General features: G+C 37.4%; 1 protein-coding gene across 1 annotated transcript in view; it reads right to left on the bottom strand.

Moving 5' to 3' along the window:
• The window catches only part of WDR70 (WD repeat domain 70), a gene marked incomplete at its 5' end in the record, with an annotated part of 38,297 nt that extends 15,830 nt beyond the window's left edge, over window positions 1-22,467 (bottom strand). The window contains 3 exons of the mRNA XM_010286367.1: window positions 14,532-14,670; window positions 15,759-15,843; window positions 22,368-22,467. Of these exons, the coding sequence (XP_010284669.1) occupies window positions 14,532-14,670; window positions 15,759-15,843; window positions 22,368-22,467 (324 nt within the window). The remainder of the gene's footprint in view (window positions 1-14,531; window positions 14,671-15,758; window positions 15,844-22,367) is intronic.
• Window positions 22,468-24,472: the final 2,005 nt, after the last annotated feature.

Here is a 24,472-nt window from a genome sequence, read left to right as displayed (position 1 = left end):
TTTACAAGGTTCCTCTGTAAAACACCCTCCTTCTACACTGATATACATACAATTTTATATATTTCCATTTAATTAGAGGTACAAATAAACCTGGTTTATTTATTACGAGACAGCTGAAGAACAACAATCTTTTTACAGGTAACTCTGAAGTACAAAATAGGATTCTGATAACGCATTGTGTCCATGATTCCTGCCACAAGTGACCAAAATAACCAATACAGGGCTGCTAATAAGTCCTTTGATTTAAATAGGACATTCTTACATACTGTTATGTAATGCTCAAAATGCTATGGTAACTGTAAAACACACAAAGCTAATAACAAGCACTGAAGGTCAAAGGTGGGTGGCCTTTTCTTTTATTAATATTTATTGCATGTGTTTAGCCAGCCTTTTTAAACTTTGTAGTTAATATGGTTCTCCACTTTCTACTGTCAAGTAAATGTATTTTATGGCATGGTACTGGATCCCAGCCAACAAAAACAAAGCCTGAGACAGTGTGGCTCAGCACTGATGAGGATTGCTAAGTTTCTAACTTGTCAAACATGCACAGCACACTTAAAACCACCATGGCACGTGCTCCAGAGCAGGCAAAAGAAACTGCCATTTAATGCAGCCCTATAAATCTTCTGAAACTGCAAAATGTCCCTGAATATAATTAGTTAGTAACTAAACAAATACAAGCTCTGAACATGCAAGTAAGTTTATTAACCCACTGGCATATAAACCTACTTCATAAGAAATGATAAAAACTACTTCTGCAGATTTTCAGATTATTTTAGAAATGGGCAATACTTTTACAAGACCAAAATACTGAATTCCTGATCTAAATCATAGTAATTTTTCCCAATCATATATTCCTAAAGAAGTAAAAACTCTACACAACAAAGGCATCGTTGTAGACTAGATCTTAACATTGGGAGTGAGGGAGGAAGGAGAATCTTTATCATAAAAAATAATTAGTTCTTAAAGAGCATTTTTCCTTTGATGCCTCTAACTTTCCTACTGTTTACACTTAAAATAACTCGGGTAGACACATTTATCACTGGAAATGCTAAACCTCAAATCCCATCTCAAAGATCCTACCTCCCAGCTCTCCAAGCAAATAAGTCTTAATAGCAGGAAAAGAAGTGTTTCCTGGCTTGGCCTACCTATGCACATAGATGGATACTCACCTACTGATGCTGGGTTTTACAAAATTACAGAATGGTTGCAGTTGGAAGAGAGGTCTGGAGATCATCTAATTCAACCCCCTTGCTCCAAGCATGGTCAGCTACTACAGGTAGCTCAGGACATTGTCCAATTTGGTTTCGAGTATTTCCAAGGGTGGAGACTCTATAGCCTTTCTGGGCAACCTGTTTCAATGTATGACCACCCACCATAAAAAAACCCAAACCCAAAAATCAAACCCCAAGCCATTTTCTTATGTTTAAGCGGAATTTCCTGTAATTAATTTTGTGCCTGTTGCCTCTTGCCCTGTCACTGGGCACCACTCAGCTTTGCTTTATCTGCTTCATCCTCCTGTCCCTCTTTAAGCATTTATATGTAAGATCCCCCATGAGTCTCCTCTATTTCAGGCTGAGCAATCCTAGCTCTCTCAACCTTCCCTTCTGTGCCAGACACTCCAAGCCTTTAATCACTTTTGCAGTCCTTCACTGGACTCACTCTACTATGTTCATCTCTGTCTTGTATTGGGAGCTCAGAACTGGACCCAGCACTACAGATGTGTCTCACCATGGCTGTGTAGATGGGAATAACAGCCTCCCTCAATCTGCTGGCAACGCTCTTTTGCCTGATGCAAATGTCCACTTTCTGTTCCTCTGAGATGGAAAGGGGATCTGCCATTCCACAACCACTTCTTAAGAATAACTTGTTTCATTTTAAGGTTGCGCCCTGCAATGGAATCTAACATAAACAAGGTGGTACTTCAGTTTTAATTGCTCCTGAGACGGCAGCTCAGGCTGGAAGCGATACCCTCAGCAGTTAAAAGCAAACCGCAAGGTCTCAGTCCACTTACCAAGGTGGTTTTATGCTTGGTAAGAGAAGTAAAAGAGCAGGGAATTAAATTGCCTGACACTGCTTTATGGAAACCTAGCACAAAAGATAAGACTAATCCTAAGGACAGATTGCAAGGAAATCTTGTGGATGACAGCCTCAAGACTCTGAAAATACAAATGCCAGAACAACAACAAAAAAAATCAGTTAAGTCATGCTAGTTTCAAACATTCAACAGAGAAAGACTTAACCTGTTTCTTATAACATTTAAAGGTGAAACAAGACAAATGTACATATATTCCGAAATCCCCAAAATTCCAGGTTATATCTCAGCTTTGCAAACGGAAAACAATGTCTTATTATAACAAACAAGAATGATAAAATGCAGACTGTATCATCATATAAACATCTCCAACATTTGACAAACGGGTTTCTATAATGGCTGGATGTTTTGGACAGTATTATCTTTGGAGCATGAAGTCCTGGACGCCTGTCATAAAAGCGTTGAAAATAATTTTATCCATGGAAGTGATACGGCCAGCTTAGTGACTGCAAGATCTGAAAATACAGCCCTTTCAAAAGACAATGACTAGTAAAAATTTTAAAGCTGTTTGGTACTTTTGCTGTTGCGAAAACATCAAGTTCTTCAAATTAAATCAATCTGAAAAGCCTTTGGCAATATCTATTACATATACATATAAAAACACTGTAGCTTCCATTGGGAAATACTGGGAAAAGATTGTGATTTTTTTTTTTTAAGTCAGGCAGGGAAAATATTAAAAATATTAACGGAAACGCTCCAAATTTACCTTCTTCACTGTCAGATTCAGTGGGCATTATTAATAGCAGGCCTTCGTAATTATTTTCACGTTACACATTGTCTTGTAATACTGACTTAAACTGAAAATCAATTTAAAATGATCTATACAATTTTAAAGACTTTTTTTTGCAACCTGGATGAAAATGCTTATCTTCTTAAACAACTGCCTAATAAAATAAGAACCTATTACTGATTGTTCTTGAAATTAGCCATACCTTTTTCTAAAGTTGCTATACTATTCTTTGAAATAGAAAATATGAATTACCCGAACAATATTTACATTATTTTTAAACTAAGCACTATATCCACTTCAGACTCCCAATTATTTTAAAACAGACTACAGTTTTAGAAATTTTTATCTATAACAACTTAAAAGCTTAATAATATGTGGTAATCTTAAACCATAAAACTCATAAATACGTGGAAAGGTGGCAGGTAAAGGTGATGATATCACTTTTCCCTCGTGTGCTATTCCACCTGCATTCCTTCTGAGACATGTGCAGTCCCAGCTCATGTGCAGTTCTGGGGTGGTTCATAAATAGTCTCACGTCTAACAGTCTGTTCTAACCTGTGTGTTTCCCTTTGTATCATATAAGCAGAGCTGTTGCTGCAGGTAAACAGTAAACTACACCAAATAATTTTTCCACTAGGTTGTTCCCCATCTGGGTTAGCTCACTATACACACATGGCTTTGATGGGATTAAACAGCAGTGCCTCTAAATGAGAAACTGAAGCCTGGAACATAATTTTCTGCAACACAGAATGGGACATTTATTCTGGCCTAGGAATAATCCCCTGTGTTTAACAGGCGAAGTGAAGAATAACTGAAGCAGATTTCTCAGCAAGCAAAAGCTAATTGTCTCAACTGAAACTGTCCAGAGCACTTGGGTAGCACCCCAACAGGAGTAAACAATGCAGAGAGGGCATTTTACAAGGTCAGCAAGAAAAGATTAAAATGATTTGTTGCATAGGAATGGAAAATTAACCCCTAAGATGAAACCACGAAGCTGGTAAGGTCATAAAACTACAGACTGATGTCAAGGATTAAAAGAATTCCCCTGGTCTTTGCTTATAAAAGATGGTTCAAGACTGCAGCAGTGAAGACAAAATTCATTTCCCTGGTCCATGCTTTAGGTGAAAACATTCAGTTTTACAGCATGGATAGAACAGATACAGGATGGGAAGATCAGTCTTGGAGGGGTCGGTACAGGTTGGAGGGAGAGAGGTGAGGAAAGGTTAATAAATTTAAGGACTAGGAATGGTCCAAGAGGTTTCACATTGGGAAGAGGGACTGGCAGAGACTATGGGTTTTGTGAAAAGCTTTGGAGGGGTTGCACTATGGAAAGCATAGACAAAGTATACTAAGAAAAAACTTGAGCAAATACAGTAAGTGTTCCTAGTTCCTATGCATTACAGATAGATATAGGCTATTAATCCTTATGCCTACAATATTTTTCTATCACATTCAAAGCCTGAGCAGTCACTTAATCTCACTAATATCTTTTGAGTCTAGCAAAATATAAGGTTACCTGTCATGTAACAAAATAAGGAGAACATATATAAAGACTGTCTCATGAAAGTATTATTCGCCTCTATCCTCTTTCACTCTGCTGCAAAAGAGCTAGGGAAAGTTAAGGTTTCCCTCCCTTCTTGTCTTCTTGTTTTCCTATACTAACATTGTACAAGTCTGTGAGCTGAAACTGTACAAAAGCACTGATTTCTACTTTTTTGCATTTTCATTGAAACTTTGACTGGTATCCAACAAAATGTAACTACCTTTTTATATGTACACAAACCCCAAGATAATACCTAACCTTTTGTTAACTTTATTAAACAGACATGTATGTGTGTATGCATATACTGATCTAATGGAATATGGAGGTCATCATTTGCTGCAAGACTGGCATGATATCAAGTTCCATCATTTTCCAAAAAATCCCAAGGACTTTCATATTTTTGACATAAAGAGTCATCACCATACACTTCTGCAACACTTACGTCAATGGGGCTATATTCTTTCCTTGCCACCTCAAAATGAGAAGTAAATTAGATGGGGCCATATTTTACAATGATGTTTTAACTTCTCTTCCCTCCTTCAGGAGGTCTTAATGCTTCGCAATCAGTCACTGTTTTCTTCAGAAACAACCCCTTCTCCCTAGACAGTTAAGTTTTAAGGTTAAATACCATGCATTTGTGGGGTTTTTAACATTTTTTTTACATTTGTTTACATTTCATGTAAAGTATATTTTCAAATAACACATGATAATGTATCAGCTTTTTCAAGTTCATTAGTAAGCTAATGCCACACAGGGAAGAAGAAAGAAAAAACATGCTTCCATATTAGTTATGTATTGTTGGAATAAACCTTTTCAATCTTTCTTTCTCTTCACTTCAAGTAGAGCCTGTTGTTTTTCTCTGATAGTTCTCGACTCTCAGCCTGCTTATACATTTTCCTCCAAATGCCAGAATTGATTACTCAGTTATCTGCAGCTATCAGACTTTTAGGCTAAGTTCACTAAATTAGTGTCTGCTCCCATGGCTATCAGTGAAAACTGTTTAAATGAAAGTACAGACAAACAAATCTGGTAAATGGAGAAGATGCATCTATCTACTTTCACATTCACAGAAAACTACCCTGAGAGGGTGGAGATCTCTACTGAATGATGCTGACACAGAGCAAATATTCGTACTATCTCTGTGGTGAACATGCAGTCAACATCCCACTTGTAAACTGGAGAAAGCAAAAGTGACTTCCTTGCAGATTATCACTGGAAAAAGTACTGCTAATTCCAGAAAAATACTGAAAAAGGAAAGGGAAGGAACATGCTAATCCTAGACTTTCACACATCTCTACTGTTGAAGCATGAATTCATAGGGTTTTGATGTTTCCTTCACATGTTTCCACTGATTAAAAAAAAAGTTTGTTAAAATTTAGATAAAGTTCTGTAACCTTCAAGTGGCTGATGTTTTGACAGTTATGTTTGGAAATCAGGTGCAAGTAAGAGAGATTAGACTTGACTCTCAGCTAGCACAATTCTTTCATAAAGCAGCAGGCTTTTGTCCTGTAAATTGTCTCTCCTGAAAAAAGTCATAAATCCTTAAACTAATGAGTGCAAAAGTAATGCATTGTCTCCTACTTTGCTACTGGTAAGATCAGAGCAGAAGAGATTAAATGTCCCAGTGCTTTAGCAGGAGAGAATAAAAACAAATGGAGGGAAGTGAAGGTCCTAGGTGGGACTTATCTCCCAAAACCTAAGATGTCTATACCTCTAATCTTTAGAGGTCTACTCTTTAGATGCCTACAATTTTTCACCTCCCTTTATAGTTAATAGAGACAAATAGCATTTTACAGTGGCCTTCATCTAACCTATTTTAGATATCTATTTTAGGATGAGATAAAAACACAGTCTGGATGTGTTTGTTTTTCTCTTTTGATTAGAAGAAGAGCCTAGGGTGACTGGATCAGCTGTAGACATCTATATTTGGTCAGGTGAATCCCTGCAGCCTACTATGGCCAAAATAACTACAGAAGAAAAACAGAAAAATAACAAGAATCTATATTACCGCATGTTGTGCTACTTACATAAAACTCTCCAGTTCAAGGATAAAGGATCCTGAAAGCCAAATTAAATACTAATGCCAAAAGAATACAGCAGATACAAACTCCTTAAATTGTCCAACAAATCTTTAGAATCTTAGCTTGAATGATCAGGTCTAGCTCTGGAGATACTTAAAAACTGAATGGGGATAAAACAGAAACAAACACAGCCTATGTTTGCCCTTATTGCTTACCCCTTTCCTGACCTACAATCTAATAAATAATTCCTTCAGAACCTGTTTTGAAGCTATACAACAAGAAAGTGATAGCAAGAGCTGCTTACTCTAAAAAAATATTTTCAGTTAGGAAAAGAAAAACTTAAACAAACCTTCTCTATTTCCTATGTGCAAGGTTTGCTTCAGTGGCCATGACGGTATGTGATGGGTCCTGTTTGAACAGTGCTGCTCGGATTTCCTGCACTTGGCTGTCCAGACAGCCAGATAAGCGGCATGTCAGCAGGGAAGATAGTGAACACATAAAATAACATTCTGACCGTGGTCGTGGACTCTGTAAGGACAGGTCATCACAGCAGTGGCCAAATGAACTGAGTATTTATCTCAACTATAATTTTTACAAATTCCAACTTTGCTGAAAAAAAACTGGACTGTCAAAATCAGTGCAAATATTCATGCAACTCGTTTATTTAGCACATCTGTTCTGTAAAACCCCTACATATTCACGGTGAAGAGCTGCTTGTGCAATGCAGTATCTTTTAAACATGTAGGTGTTTAAAACATAATTAAGCAATACTATTTAAGAAACTTATTAGTATTTTTTTTCAGAAATAGAAATTACCTTTCTAATTAATGTTACCCATTACCTAAGCCTATAGGCACATTCACGTTCAGCACATTTCTCCCTGAATGTACCAGTATATTTTTCCCCAAGTGTACAAAGAGATGTTTTCTCTCCAATTCTACACAACTAGAATTTAAAGGAAAAATTAAAAAAAAAAAAAAAATCAGAAACTCAATATTCTAATCTGAAGCTAATGGCAATCTTACCTGCAGAAATGCCACTATTTCTACATAATAATGTAGATCATTAATAATCATGGCTGACATGCAGAATAGAAAGTAAAATTAACTGATACAGTTAGCATGGTAAGGAAAGGCTTGTATATAGACAGGTCTTTCCTTCTCCTACAGTCACCCATATTTCTCTGCAGAAGATTCTGCACGAAACATCAGCTACATTAACTGTCTGTTCCCCTCCAAGAACAACAGAAATTCTGCCTTAAGAATGACAGAAAGATAATGCTGCTCAGAGACAACGTTAATTCCCACTGCACACTCTGTAATGTCTTTTCACTGGTATCTTCAAGCACAGTGGTGATCCAAAAGCCAACGACTTGGCTTGCCCTGCTGTATCTGGGAAAGGCTGGTTTGCCTTCTGGATGCACCCACCAACCAGAGGGGAAAAAATGTAGACTGAGTAACTCTTACAAAAGTGCTGTATTTTTGATTAAAAAGAGATTAAATAACAGATTTAGAACTATGCCATTTCCAAATGTCCGTGAAGCTGAACAAATGCTACCAGTTTGCTTCTACCTTGTTTCTTCTTTTGAGTGAAAAGATGGTAAACACTCATATGTTGATACTATGCATGCTCTGATCCAAAAAAAAGGCTGCTCATACAATAAAAACATACTAATATTACACTAAAAATCTACTTTAAACCCCAGTTGCAAAGATCATCAGGTTTGAGATTTCCCTGGAGCTCTTCCAAGGAAAAAAGCCAACTACAATAAATAAGGTGGGAGGTTAGGGAATATCTAGAATGCAGTGACCTGCTATCATTAGATTTAAAATACTCATGAGAATACAGTAGTAGAGGAAACAACACTAGTGCTTTTCCCTTGTGAAACATGACTTAGAAAATGTGTGGAAACATTCAATAGAAAAGGGACCAGAAATGGATATAATTTATACTTTTCTATGTAGAAAGCAGAAATACCCTAAAAACATATTCAGAGGCCAATAATTTAAAGCAGTATCTCAATATAGAACATATGGATAGCAATGCTGTATCACTGACCTTCCAAGGTACAGCTATAAAAAATACTCTTAGAAGTGAACTGAGCCACTGAACACCACTTTCCTTTTCTGATGGACAGAAAAAGTGACTTAATCAAGGTGGCAAACTGTTGTGATTGCAAGGTAGGGCATTTTCAAACTTCTGCTCTGTTAAAATTACAGCCACACTTTCATCATAGTTATCTCAAAGCTAAGGCAGACAACCTCCACATACATCCCCCACTCCCTATTACAGTGAAAAAACCTGCACAGTTTATTTCTCTTGCATGCCTCAAACCTCTAGTGACAGCTCCCCTAAAACAAAGTACATGTTGCTGCAGGATATACGAAGGGAAGGACCACATTGTCTTTACAAATATGAAAGCAGAGAATAAAAATTGACAAGTTACCTTACTTTAAAAGAAAACAGATTCCTGTGATTCACCTCTTCTACTAGATTTTTTTTTTACTTTAATCAGCAGAAAAATTTACTGGACCTTAAATATTGTATTTATTTCCTTATTGTGTAAAATGCGGGTTTTCCTTTCAAATAAAATAAATGGCTTTAAAAAAACCCAGAAGTCGTATGATGATCCCTTCCAGAAGTTAAAATAATTTATTTTTCTTAAATTCAAAAAGTTTAAATCTTAGTGAAATGGGCCACAGTGGAAAAGCCCTTTAATATATTACCATACCTTATAAATAGTAAATGATATCATCTGAGGTTAAGGAAAGAAATACTGCAATCCTATTTCAACTGTCCATATAGGGTGCTGGAATTTTCGTATTCCTTCTTCCTTCTTCCTTTTACACTCTTTAATCTAAAAAGAAGCTTTATTTACAGCTTGTCTCAGAAGACCTTCCTGAAACATCCCTTAGAGGTATTTTCAGAAGTATTTAGTAATTTAACTTTTGCTTATATTTGAGAAACTAAGAAAATATTGAATAATCCTCCTAACAGAAACAGCTTTCCCTAAAAAACCATAAATCTATGGGTTTGGATTGCTGCTTGTCTATACAAACCTGCAGGATATTTTAAAAACTTGCACATCTCATTTTATAATGTAGACAATCTCATCATCTTTGCTCATTTGTAAATTAAATTATTACTTACATTTTCATTTAAAAATAGCAATTTCTGAAATTGTACTTTTTTTTTTCCAGTGCCCACTCTTGCTTGGCAGTAACAGGGTGTACTACTACTCCCTTCCATCTGGGGAAAATGACTGCTCTACTGCTGCCAAAATCAATCTTGTCTGTAATAAGGATAACTACTGGGTGATTTGTTTGAACTAGCCAAACAAATGATAGACATGTGAGGGTGATTCAAGTGACTATCCACAGCTATTTTAAATTAAATTGACATTGGGGGAAATGTTGTGTACCCAATTCTGTCTCCCACACATTAGGTATTTATAACTGGTTCCCATGAAGATCTCATACCTGTATAACCAAATCAAGAATTAGGAATAATCTCTCCCTGACTTGCATCTGACAATGAAATTTCCCTTCCATTCCAGAGAGGACAGTTACAGATATCCCAAAAGATGAGACTTCACCTCAAAGCAGGTAGAGATTTTCCTTCCTCTCACACTACCTCAGGAAATGAAAGGGAAATGGCCTCTGAATTTCTGTGCATACAGTTTGTACCCCTCTTCTGGCAGTTTTATTTCTTGACATCTGTTTAAGGCTCCTCATCCATCTAAAGGGAGTGAAGAAATATTCTGTGTGCAATTATAAATCTTTCAAATAAAAAAAGCCTCAAATGCTCAAATTGAGAAAGTTTAATATAAATATTTTCTTGTGAATATTTGAGGTGAGAGCAATAGAACTGTTCACAGCTAATACTGTCAAGATAGAAGAAACAGAGACAGAAAAACTATGGAAAAGCTGCATGTGCATAACAGGATTTTTTCAGGTTCAGTTTTTCTTAACAAGAGAGGAATTCTGTACAGTTTAGCATACATAACTATGGTCACAGTATGAAGCTCTCATCATTTCCAATCACACTTCTACACACTGAGCCAGAGCAAGGCTGAAGTACTCTACACAGAGCATCCTTATGAGAGTGGGAGAGGCAGGAGCTCTGACCCCCAAGTTTTGATCTAATCTGCAGTAGGTAAATGATGCTGCCAGTAACCTGCAACATGGGTAATTTCACTCCTTGATAAACTCATGGAAGAAAAATCCACTGAGTGCTACAAATTGAAAATTTCTATGTCTGCATCAATGTATCTCTACATCACAGATCACCAGAGGCAGAACAGGACAGTCAGAGAAGCACCATTGTGTGTTTGCCCTGTTCACTCCTGCAGGCACACTGCTACTGGCCAGAGACCGAGCCCATGGTCTGCACCACTTCTGACATTTATTTCATTTTCCTTCAAAAAGTATTGCTATTTATCCAAGAAGCTTGAGTTCTAGAGAAGTCCCAATGCCTGCATGGAGGGATAGCATTCAATCGTGGACACAATGATATAGTCGCTACTTTAGCCACAAATTGTGACTAAAAAAACCAACCAAAAACCTAGTATGTGAAATGAAAAGCAAATTAATATTCTACAGCCACAACAGAAGAGACTAATCAGACTGTTGGTCCATTAGTAAAACCACAATGTTTCATTCCAGCAGTTCTGAAACATTAATGGGTTTTCCCATGAAAACTTGAAAGAAAAGGTGAAAAAAGGTTTGTGTGGTATTATGGAAAGGAATGCCAGACACAGCTTTGGTCAAACATTCCCATTAAATATTTTCCCATTACCCCCTGGGTTCACTCACAGGCCAATTGCATTGGCTATTTACCAAGAAGGTTTAAGATAATGTTTACTGCTCTTCCATGTTTTTCAATTTTCTAAGCTTAGCAGCATTTCCTTTAAAAATCCTCATGAAATGAAAAAAGTAACACATTAATAGTTTATGTTTTCTCTTCACAGTAGATTTTCTGTTATTCTGATTATAAATGTTCTATCACTAAACTGGTATACAACTGCCCTCAAAAAGCCTTATTATTTTCATTTTATACTTGAACTAAATGACTAATGATGCCCTTTTTCTTTAGCAATTTGGACTAAATACAACTGAAATCACTGAAACTATTTTCATGAGGAATGAAAGTAGATCAAGCTCTTTGCAGAGACAGATATTGGTATATTTGTGCTTTTACTACACATATTAGCATAGCATAACTTCATAGAATCATAGAACAATTTGGGTTGGAGGGGACCTTTAAAAGTCATCTACTCCAAACCCCCGCCAATGAGCAGGGACATCTTCATCTAGATCAGGTTGCTCAGAGAACCTCATCTATGCAGTGCCTAAAAAACCCCAAAATAGACACACTGAAATTACATATTTAAGTACTCGATAACATACAAACGGTGAAGTCGTATGATATTTAGTTACAGAAGACAAACTGAAGTCTTAGGCAACTTTACATCTTATCTTTAATTACACTGCTTTCTACATTTTTGAGAGAGTATCAGGAAAAAGCAGAAACTACGAAAGTAGTGCATAGAAAGCAAGCAATTACTGCACTGCTGAAAAAATGCTTTGATAAACTACACACAAAATATTAATCTACCAATATGTGGGCCAATGATCTTTCTGATAAACAGCATGTACTGCTTATAAAATACAAAAGCCAGCTTCCTGAAAATTCATTTGTTTTTAGCATGCCTTTATGGGTTTATATTTCATCAAACACTGCAATTTGAGAACAAGAAAAGAACACTAAGGACAAAGACGAAAGATACAAGCAATAGAAGGACCTTGAAAAAAATACACTGCTTTTTTTTTATATAACATTACTTATAGTAATTTTTCTTCTTTTAGATTCTGGTGGTTATGCTTAACTGTGTTTTTCTTAGATCTGTATTGTTGAAGCTAGAAGCTAGACAGACTGATTGTAGAGGTATTATTAGTGCTGGCTCACTGAAAATTACATCATAAGATCAGCATTTATAAGTCTCAATTCTTCACCTATTATTTCCATTATTTTCATTTGATCCATTATATTCAAAAGAGGAGAATGACAGCTTTAAATTTTGTAACTACAAATGAAGAAAAACAGCAGCACTAAAACTCTGTAGACAAAAGTAATTTACTAGTCTTAAAAAGTACCATAAAAATTTCAGCACCTATATAAATTTACAGTATAAAATTATGAGCCTGCTGAGATTTGTACACATACTTAAAATTTTACTACATGAGTGGCCCCAGTGAAGTCGTTTACTGACCCCTAATTTTGTTTTTCCAACAATTTCCTACTGTTGGTTCTCAGCTCCACATCTCTCTCGCATTTTGAAGCAGAGCAACAGAACCTTACCTCTCAATTGAGAGAGAAACTGATAGCAAAACAATCTTTTCTGGACTCTCCTGTAGCATTATCTACCTCAGCAGATGAACAGACTCTCTGTTTCAGAGAATTAAAGAACTCTTTTTCTGGGAGACAAGGTTAGCCAATAAAAATTATATTTCCTTTGAACACAAAACAGGTAGTTGGTGAGCAGTAATTCTCACTATTTAATTTCTTTCAAAGATACAGGATCCACCATTGACAAGTTTCTCATTCTTGCAGTCTTAAAGCTCAAATGAAGATTCTGTACACTGTAACTGACTTGACCACCTGCAAATGGAGATGCCATCATGACCACATCCAGACATCTAGCTCTAAGGACACCAAATTCATTGCGAATGGAATTGCTAAGCTATTTTGCTTCCTTGTGTGCACAGACAGAAGAGCTCCTATAACAACTGACCTCTTGCACTTTATCTTATGTAGTTGCTTTCCTTTTCTCTGTCATGAAGTTTCAGAAGGGACGCTGAGGCATTCATGTTTTATCTCATAAAAAGGTTATAAACACTCGATTATAACACTTGTATCAGAAAAATAACCCACTAGAAATCCTCATGAGTTCAGCTGAGGTTTGGTATGTTCCACAGGAGATAAATTTAAAATGTTAACTTTGGAGAAATTCTTTAGTACTAAATAAAACTTCCAATGTCATATAAAAACTGTATTTGGAATATATGTTTAAAAAAAACCAGGGTTTTTCCCACCCCCCTCCAGAAAAAACACATGCTTTCTGCTTTGACATGAATTCTGCATTTCTAATTTGCAAGACTGCTGCCACAAAAATGATGGATATAACAAAATCATCCATAACCAGATCTTGCTTTAGGATGAACTAGAAGAGAAAAAGCGATTTGAAAGCAGAAGTAAATATAAACATAAATTCTGTATAAATGACCTCCAGCACAAGGTGTTTTTGGTCCACTATGCTAGGAAAGACTGCTATGTTGGGTTAAGAAAAGCACAGAAGGAGAAAACAATATCCTGAAACAAAGCGACACAGTTGCTACCTGACAGACTGCAACATACGGCATACATTGCCATACTTAAGCAATGGCAATTCTGTTTGAATTTCTTGCATTCCTGTTTTTTATAACCTATAAGTTTACTTGTGTACACCATAAGAGTGACATGACCTTTTTATAATACTGAGCTTTTTCCTTCTGTACAAGGGAACAAGTGGCCAGTTCAAGTCATACATGGACTCTTCTGTATTACAGATTTCCAATCTTAGGTTTTATATTGCTGATGAGAATGGTACTTTTGATGGAGGGATTCCTAATGCTGTCTTCCTTTTGCCACGGAATTGATGCACCTACACAAGCTAGCATCCATTGAAATGCATTCCATAGTAACCACAAGTCTAGTTTCAGGGACAAGTAGGAATTTTGTCACAATATGGCATTCCATCATAACTGGTCGAGTGAACAGCCTAAACATGTAAGAATTTTAGAATTCATGCCTCGCTTCACAGATCTAGAAGGGTTCACAGAACTACTTGAGAAACGCAATGGTTAACACCAAAGCAGGGATCTCCTAGTGCTTAAACACCTTGTCCCAAGATTTTTTTTTATTTTTTCTTAGTTTAAAGGAGTATAGCACCCATTCAGGCCATTCTACCACTATCTGTTAAATATGGAGCAGAAAAATTACAGTAGTCTTAATAGGTCATTACCTGTATAAGGGGAAAAAAGCACATGAATATGTTTTCATTCATATTCTGAATAGTTGACAAAAGAAAACTAAAATACATACCGCATCTGTAACTTCTATCTCATACAACTTGTGGAATGTCTCCCGACAAAAGAAAAAAAGTTTCCCACTGCCACCACCTTTCTTAACAGAGGTGCCTGTGACAAGTATTTTATCATCTGGGCTGAAACAACAATCTGTCCTGTTGAACAAAACAAATCATCATAATAAGCAAATCAATAATTAATGTGTAGAGAACTTTATATATAAATTGCACTCCTTAAAAATAATCCTTTCTATTTGTTAATCCTTTCAAGACAAAGCTTTAAAAAATATTTTGTCAGCTGTTATCTATTACTATAGTTATCAGACACAGTTCACAGGTACAATTACAGCTGTGCACAGAATGTGCAAAACTGGCAGATCCAATAAAAATCCTCCTCCCAACAAAGTTCTCCTCCACTCAAAAATTCTGTTAACTTTTCAACATGAGAAACAAATAAAAAAGATGTATTTTCAAGTCTGGTTATTACCATTAAATAAAAAAAAAATATCATCATAAAATCTGTTTTTGCTGATGATACATTCTTCAATGGTGCAAGGCAGTGTGTTTATACAGTGGCCAAAAATGTTTGTCTGTTTACTTTTCCTCTATGCTACAAATGATAGTCAAGACTGAGCTGTCCGTGACCTGCCTTTCTGAGATCTTATTTCAAAAAGATCTTATCGTCCTTAAGAGTTGGATTTGGCTGTGCTACAGCTATGGAAATGCAGGTGGTAGCAATAAAAATATTAAATACAATACTCAGCACTATGTAGTACAATATAGTATCTTAGCTGCAAAAAACAGTCATCAGCACTTCTAACGGCATAACCTGCATTCATACCATACAATCATGTTATGTCTGCTTTTCAATCCAGCTCTTCTTTTATTAATCATAGACCAAATAAGAATGAGGATTATTTATATATCTCATTACAGAAACATAAGGCAATGAACCGGCCTCCACCTGAAAAGCTGCTAATTTAATTAGACATAAGACATACGAGAATGAAAAATAGCATAAAACAAGCAAAGCTAACTATTAATTTTCACTAAAAAATACAAGATCTTTTAAAGCAATGTGAAGTCCTAAAATAGCCTAGAATGCTCATTGCACAGTCCTCCCTGTGCAGTCCTTTTCAGTTCTGGACCTAGTGAGAACTGAGGAGGAGAAGTCCGGTAGACTCTCTCCCATTCAAGCATAACTACTGCTACTTCTACCAGCTGAAATAAATTAGAGTACTTACATTGGAAAGAAGCTGGGCAGTCTTTCCGCTGAATTAAGAGGCTTTTTAAATTGCCTAATATCCCATATTTTTAAAGTATCATCTCCTATGAAACAAAAGGGAGGAAGGTTAGCAATAAAGAATTTAAGTCAAGAATTTAGACATGTGCTGAAATTTTCATCTTCTAATTCAGACACAAAAAGAACAGAATGATAAGGTAGAAGCATTCAAAATGCTTTGTCCCTAAATGAGTATGAAAGTGCAAGTATGAGAAGCTCCACCTGCTGCACTCTAGTAGACCAGAAACTTCTCCTTGGCAATCCCTCCTACCAAGAACCATTATCCATGGTGGAATCAGACTCCCCAAACACTAATTTATTTCGAGTTTGTGAGCATTGGTGCTTTGCTACTAGAAGTAAATGTAACTTCTAAGAGATTAAAAGAAATTAAAATGTTACCATAGATGGTCTAGATTAAAAACTAAAGAAGTTTTATGTGTCTGGTTTCTACTTGCCCTCAAAAAATGATCAGGAAGAATGGAAGGCACAGTAAGTCTTCCCCCTTCTTTAGCAGGCAAACAGCAACAAACTGCAATCTCAGTAGGGAGAACAAGCCCTGGAATCAGTCAGAAATCCTTGGGGAAGGGGAGAAGGGAAGCAAGTGAACCCACACTTGCTATAATGAAACCTTTTCACACCCCTCCACACCACCTTTGGCCATAAAAGCCAAAATTGAGGTCACAGCAAGACATTTATAGCAATTCTCATCTATGTTTGATAAACACAGTGTGACTGTAGGCCAGTAAAAGTCAGGCTGTTTATTCCTTTTTGAAAAGTTAGGACATATTAACAAAGTGAGAACGGGAGGGGTGGGGGTAGGGGTTAGGGGTTGGGGTTGGGGGGGGGGGGGGGGGGGGGTGTGTGTAAAAAAGAGCTTAGCTAGTTATTCTCAGAGATCTACATCTCTGCTGACCAACCCTCTGGGATACATATTTGCAGCATGAGACAAGCTATAGGATCTGAGCTTTGAAGCACCTCGCTCCGGCAACTAGACATCTTGCATGAGCACTTTCGAGGGTGAAAGGAAGGACTTTCCAACAACAATTCTCTTTAAAAATATCCAGAAATTAATTTTAGACAAAAAGTTACAAAATCTTCCTGACCTAGTTGGAAAAGGTGGCAAGTGACCAGTAATCCACAGCCCTGCTTCCTTCCAAAGCAAAAACCTTGCAGGGAAGTAATTTTGTTGTCTAAAAGTATTTTGTGGATTCCCAGCCTTTGAGATCAAGAGCTTACTGGAGGCCTTGGAAATAAATTGTTAAAAAAAAAAAAGTAACATGCTGTAACAAAAGAAATCGAGGCCAGCAGTACCCTTTACAGAGAAAGCAGTAATGTGTGGCCTCGTACATCATGTATGTTTATATTAAAGACTAGCATAACTCCTTACTACAAAATATTTTTAAGAAGTGGACAACTTAAATAAATGATGTCTAGAGCAGAGTATATTTCTGTTCATTGGGAAGCTGAAAAATGACAAGAAAGAAAAATGTTGAGTCCCTATTTTGGGAATATCTGTTTTCTTACTGTTTCCCAGTAAACTCCACCCAATCACTTCAAAGCATTGGGACTTGTTACATGAACCTTCGCTTTTCCTCTTCTCTGCCCCCACCCCCCCAAAAAAAAACACTTATCTGCAAGATGTTATATTTAAAGCACCAGCACTTTATAAATGTATGCAAAGGATACCATTTGGCCACTCTGCAAACCTCCTGGATAGGGTGAGATCTCAGGCTAGCAGCCAAGGCTGTTCTGTTCCTAGTGGAATGAGCCTTGACATGATCTTCAAGCTGTAGTCCTGCCAGGCTTTAGCAGGAGAGATGCAGTCAGACATGTAGCTATAGCTCTTCTGCTAACACAAAAATGTAATCTGCTGGTTTAAAAAATTAGAAGACTCTAGAAGGACTCAAAAAAACGTGGTTGATTTCAAATCAACGCTGTTTTACACTGTGCAGAAATAGTTGATTAAGTATTTGGAAAGGAAGAAATGCTAGTAGAACAACTTGGCCAATGCTCTGAAACTCTCACCACAGTTAAGAATTTGTACAAATTCACTTTTTCTAATTAAAATTTTCTGTGTTGCAAATATGATATTGGTTCCTGAATCTAATCTGCATTTGGAGTTGAAATCACCGTCACTAACAAAACAGACATACTAACTTCCTGTAATACCATGGATTTTTTCCAGTAGTATCCTTCCGTGAGCTGATGAAAACCACTTGATTTTTAAAAGGCTAACATTTGCATTTACCATAGAGAAATATATTAGTATTCTACACAAAATAGAAAGTCACTATACATGCTCCTGCATAATCCTTGAGTATACAGGAAACTGTACTCAAGGTGCTTCTACTTTTATAGCCGCCTTCAAAATCAAACATTTTATTTTTCCTCAAGATCATTATGAAAATAGAAATACAGCTAAAACTAAAAACCCCAAAACAAAACATCAAAAGGAAACAAAAAAAAAATTTTTTTCTCTCAAAAAAAAGCGTGTATCTGCATAAGCCATCTGATAGGCTTAGATGTGAGTATTTTTTCTTGGGTTGAATTACAGTGGACTCATTTTCCTATATAATTTCATTTTCCTATATAATTTCACTGATTAAGATGGCACTGAGTCTACACACTGTTCATACCACAGAAAAAAAATGAACCATCAGACTAATCGTTATCATGAGATTGATGGAATTGAAGCCACTGCTTCATATTATGACAAAAATGCCATAAATTCTGTACGTAGCAGAGTCAAAAAAGGGGTTTTAGATTTTTATAATAGGATCCCAAGTCCAGTCCTAATACTTACCTCTTCAGTGCTAAACAAAGAAAAGGTTCCATTTGTCTTCACTGTATTTAGAAAAAATTACTTCATGGTTACAAGTGTGCAAAAATACCACTTTCTTAAGTTTCTGTCAAGTTACTACCTAATACCCAAGAAAAGTAAGACTGGAAACTCTCATAAGCAGCTCCTTAGCTTTTCATTTTCCCTTGCGCTTGCAGCTGAGCCCTGCCTCACCTCTCTCATATACAACACAGAATCTACATCAAATGCAGGAGAATCTATTAGGCTTTCAGTGAAAGTCCCCATTCCCCAAACAACTATCCTCTCTTTGATCCTCAGCACTTGGCAGACGTGTTAATCTACGAATGCTGGATACACATCTGCTTTTGTTGATACAGATCCAAAGCAATGTTCTTATTACGGCGCTGACCAAACAAGTCAAAATAAGGTATGAATACTCCTTGTTCTCTAGCATAGTGCACACAGATTACTTCTTCTTTAATACACTAGACAAAGGTAGCACTTTTATCCACACTGAGGAGACAAATTTTTGTACAGTCTTACATTTTGCAAACAATCAACCAGCATTTCGTACAGATTAGAGCAAAGTGTCATAGATACAACATAAGTGAAAGTCTGTTTAAACACAAATCCGGAAACAAGGAAGAGCAGGCAACCAAAAGTGCCACATGCAATAAAAATAAGCAAAGGTAATTTATGTGATCTACATTTATAAATGGGAAACATAAGAGAATTTACCTAAGTGCAGGTTTCAAGACAGCACTAGTGAATATTCCTCACATAAGTATTAAACTTATTTTCTATTAATATTTAAAAGCACACCAAGGTTTCTCTTTAATCATATCAGGTATGTCTGTGTGAATTTTTCAGTGACAACACCACTGCAGACCGATGCAGCATTTCATAGAATAGTTTGGGTTAGAAGGGACCTTTAAAAGTCATCTTGTCCAACCCCCCTGCAATCAGCAGGGACAGCTTCAAGTAGATCAGGTTGCTCAGAGCCCCATCCAACCTGACCTGGGATGGGGCATCTACCACCTCTCTGGGCAACCTGTGCCAATGCTTCACCACCCTCAGTGTGAAAAATTTCTTCCTTAGATCTAGATGAAATCTTCCCTCTTACTTTAAAACCATTAATTACCCCTTCTCCTGTCGCTACAGGCCCTGCTAAAAAGTCTGTCCCCATCTTTCTTCTAAGACCCCTTTAAGTACTGGAAGGCTGCAATAAGGTCTCCCCAGAGCCTTCTCTTCTCCAGGCTCAACAACCCCAACTCTCTCAGCCTGTCCTCACAGCAGAGCTATTCCATCCCTCTGACCATTGTTGTGGCCTCCTCTGGACCCGCCCCAGCAGGTCCATGTCTTTCCTGTGCTGAGGTCTCCAGAGCTGCATGCAGGACTCCAGGTGGAGTCTCACCAGAGCAGAGCAGAGGGGCAGAATCCCCTCCCTCGACCTGCTGGCCACGCTGCTTTGGATGCAGCCCAGGATGTGGCTGGCCTTCTGGGCTGTGAGCGCACATTGCCAGCTCATGTCCAGCTTTTCATCCACCAGTACCCCCAAATTCTTCAGGGCAGGGCTGCTCTCAATCCCTTCATGCCCCAGCCTGTATTGATAGCAGGGGCTTGCCCTGACCCAGGTGCAGGACCCTGCACTTGGCCTTGTGGAACCTCATGAGGTTCTCACAGGCCCATTCCTCGAGCTTGTCCAGGTCCCCCTGCATGACATCCTGTCCCTCAGGTGTGACAACCACACCGCTCAGCTTGGTATTGTCTGGAGACTTGCTGAGGGTGCACTCGATCCCACTGTCAATGTCACTGATGAAGATATTAAAAAGTACTGGTCCCAATATGGACCCCTGAGGGATACCCCTTGTCACCGATCTCCATCTGGACATTGAGCCATTGCATTCATATGCTCTGAATGAGACCATCCAACCAAGTCCTCATACACTGAATATTCCACCCATCAAACCCTATCTCTCCAATTAGAGAGAAAGATGTTGTGGGGGACCAGGTCAAAGACCTTACAGAAGTCCAGACAGACGACATCGGTAGCTCTTCCCTTGACCACTGATGTGGTCACTCCATCACAGAAGGTCACCACATTGGTCAGGCAGGACTTGCCCTTGGTGAAGCCATGCTGGCTGTCTCAAATCACCTCCCTGCCCTCCATGTGCCTTAGCACATGATCCTCCTTGTAGGAAGATCTGTTCCATGATCCTCCCAGGCACAGAGGTGAGGTTGATTCGTTGGTAGTTCCCAGGGTCCTCCTTGCTACCTTTTTCAAAAATGGGTGCAATGTTTCTCTTTTTCCAATATTCAGGGACTTCACCTGACTAAGCACAGAACAGAAAGACAGATGGTTCACCTACTTTCCAAACAGAAGGTTCTCACATAGTAAGTGTCTGATTCAGTAAGGATGAGCAAGGTTGAGAGTTTTTACCTCAACCACTTTGGACTCATTCATGATACGTAGAGTGGCAGAAGAGGTCTGGATCAAGGAGCCTGAACTGCAATTAAGAAACAATGAAAGTGCCATTAGCACGTCCTAGTAAGCCTAGGGCTGTCGAGGACAAGATTACCACCATTTTACTCTGAAAGATGTGACCTGGGGAACATAATGTTTGGAATCTTAGAAACATGGCAAGACATACAATGAAGTCAGACACTGTAAAAAGCCACCAATGCCACTCTACTCATCAGGCACAGAAGACACAAAGTAATTGCAAGCTACAGCCCTTGGCTTGTAAGCACACCCCCTGCTTCATAGCTTTTGCCGTCTATGAATACTGCTACCCTGGAATTTTGTGTACGTAATCTCATTCTATGTACTAAACCAACCAGATGTCCTGTACATATGTTAGGCACAATGTTAGCTGACAGTAACATATATTGCCCCTCCCTAGGCCTGTTTATTTGGCCTGGGGGCCATGCTAATGCATACACATAGCTTCTGGTTACAGCTGGTTTCCATCCAGACGGCTTGGATTGTGTGCTTGCACCTGCCTGCAAAGTAGTGGGGAGAAAAAACTCTGTATGAAAAGCTGACTTAGACAGACACCATCCTGTCCAATACATCTATGCTGGAGGGAATGAGTCTTCAAATACATCTTTGCCTTCTAAAGACTTCTTCTGTTTTCCAAGACTTCTATTAAAAAAGTTTTATCTGAGGTTTAGAAAACAAGTCTTTTTTTCCTGTCCTGCAGACATTTCAAATTTTTTTGCCATTCAAGTACATCTTGGCCATACACTTCCAGTCATCACCTCTTGATGTTTGTAATACAAATTACATAAAAATTCCAATTAGAACAGAAAAGGACATTGCATAAGAAAGCAGCTTGAGAAATTAATAGCTCCAAAACAGATACTCTTACTGAGAGGCAGTAATCTTCCCAGAAAGTACTAAGTAACGGAACTGGTCTCATTTTATTTTTAAGCTAATAATTTCCTTTTGGTGTATTATTAATGCTAGACCAGAAGACAGATCAGGAACTGCGTAATATAAACAGCAAAGTTCTCTTAAAATATTCCTTTACTGCTGTAAAATGTGTTTTCAGGAACACAGTATTGCACAGTGTATCAAAATAAAAGATGTAAATTGTGAAACACTACAAGTTTAAATCAGTAATATCCTATCTCACCATCTTACCTCCACCATAAACAATTACATTTAACGATGCTACGATTTAAATGATTTGGTGAACAAACCATTTCACTTAGTAAAGTTAGAATTGTCTTACATTCAACACATCAAAGGGTTCTTCAGTTACCTACCTCCCCGGCTGGCAAGGACAGTACCATCATAAGAAAATGTCAAGCATGAAGTGTCAGTGCCTGGAGCATGGGCTTGCCTGCAGTGGAATTTTGTGTGTACCTGTTTGTCAAACAAATAAAACATTAGAAAATGTATTTATTTCGAGACGGGACAAACATTTCTTTATAGCATTTTGTGTACTCTGCTGCTATTCCTCAGTTTAAACAGAAAACCCTGTATTTTTAGCAAGTATAGAAGCTAAGTATTTCTACAGCCTTTTAAAAATGTCAGAGGTTTCAGAGTAGGCTTTCATAGTAAGAGCTTGAATGCAAAATTTGATCTTTTCCTAGGTTTAATTACACAGTCCACATTTAGGTAGCATCAGTGCTCTTGGAAAACTCCCACTAGCACTGAATAAAGGTAGTTACAACTGGTTAAGACAAAAATACGTTTTAAGACAGTTCTCAACACTCCCCTAAGAAGGCTTATAGTTACAAAAAATACCAAAATACAATACTTTGGAAAAGACTTAAAAGAACGATTGGAAGAATTTACTTCGGCCAAATTTAACCCCTGCCAATATTCATGGCTTATACAATAGAACAAAGCTCAGTTATTCTGAGGTTTGTGTTCCATTTAGCTGCAACAAAATTCAAGTTTGTGAATGATGTATGTTTATTTCTTATTATTTCTGTTTTGCTGATACTCCTAGAGAAAGGTAAAAATTATTTTCATGTTAAAGTTTTGTTCTTGTATAGAGCTGAATTCTTATTTATTAAGACACTATTTAGTAAAATTCCTAAAAATTCTATTAAAAAGGGAGGGCCTTCAAATTAAATTTTAGCATTTTTGTAAAATCAAGCCTTCTTACTTCCCAACCAAAACCAAAGGTTTCAGCTAAGACATCAAGATGCCTTTCACACACAAAACGTGAAAATAGAAGGAAAGGGAAAAGGCAGAAACAGAGTCAAAGGAATTTGAGACAGATTGGCTCCATTTTTAACACCTAGGAAATTACACTTCTTATTTGCTCTCTTTTCCTAATGTAAAACTAATTCATACAGTTGTAAAATAAAGCATCCAAGAGTTAAAGGTTGTCTTTACAATTGGTATCTCAGCATCCCATCTGTAAGAAGAGGATTAAAATATGCCCATCGTTGTGCAGAGGGGAAGAAGACAAATTAGTGAAGACAAATTAAAGTCCTTTATTTACCATAGTGATGAGCAGAACAGAAAAATATGCATAGAAGCATACATTTTCAGAGGAGCGGTTGAATGGCATGTAGTAAGTCAGATCATGAATCACACACTGAACAGTAAGGCGACAAAACTCTGAGGAGCTGCTTAGTGATTAGTATCCCATCTATGCAGTAAAAGAAAACAGTTCTACAGAATAAAAAAGGAGGATGTGATCACAAAATGTGAACACACGCACTGAATTAAGCTTGCACAGGATTCCTCAGTTACTGTATCTTCTAACTTTTTACTATGCATCTTACTAAGGCCCTTTTTATGGGCTATGCAAAAGACCCAAGCTAGGGAATTAATTAATGTTGTTCACCCTTTCAAATGTTCATTCTAAATTTGGTCCAAAAGCTAGACAATCTTTGTGTGATGACATAAATAATGACTGCAAGCTTATTTTGGTGTGCAGATTTAGTCAAGTTTTGAGAGGAGTCACATAAGTCATTCCCTCCACAAATGACTCTTCAACAAACAGAGGAGGATTTCAAACACCAAGTGAATGCTTCTTACAGTATTTGGAGACAGAATGTAATAGCCTACATTTAGCCGTAGTACTTGTTTTGAAATTACTGTCACTTCTAGCCAATTGTGCATATCCTGGAGAAACTCTATGAACATACAAAGGATAAACTGTGAATTGGCTATCAGAAAATAAATTTTCTGTAGTATTTGTTAACTAGCATTAACAAGCAATTAAAATTATGTATTTTCTGTCCATGAAATAACATGGAGACTTGCAAAAACATCATAAATGGTTAAAAATCACACCTGGAAAAAAAGACAGAAAGATTACAATATGGTATTTAGCTCTTTCAAGTAAATTGGAAAAACTTCATTTGGTCTCCACAGCACTTGTCTAAACACTCCCATCCCTCCCTGG

The sequence above is a fragment of the Phaethon lepturus genome, unplaced genomic scaffold, assembly GCF_000687285.1.
Source record: "Phaethon lepturus isolate BGI_N335 unplaced genomic scaffold, ASM68728v1 scaffold10074, whole genome shotgun sequence".
Classification (NCBI taxonomy): domain Eukaryota; kingdom Metazoa; phylum Chordata; class Aves; order Phaethontiformes; family Phaethontidae; genus Phaethon; species Phaethon lepturus.
Note: the sequence above shows the minus strand (reverse complement) of the source record. Positions and strands in the feature narration are given on the sequence as shown.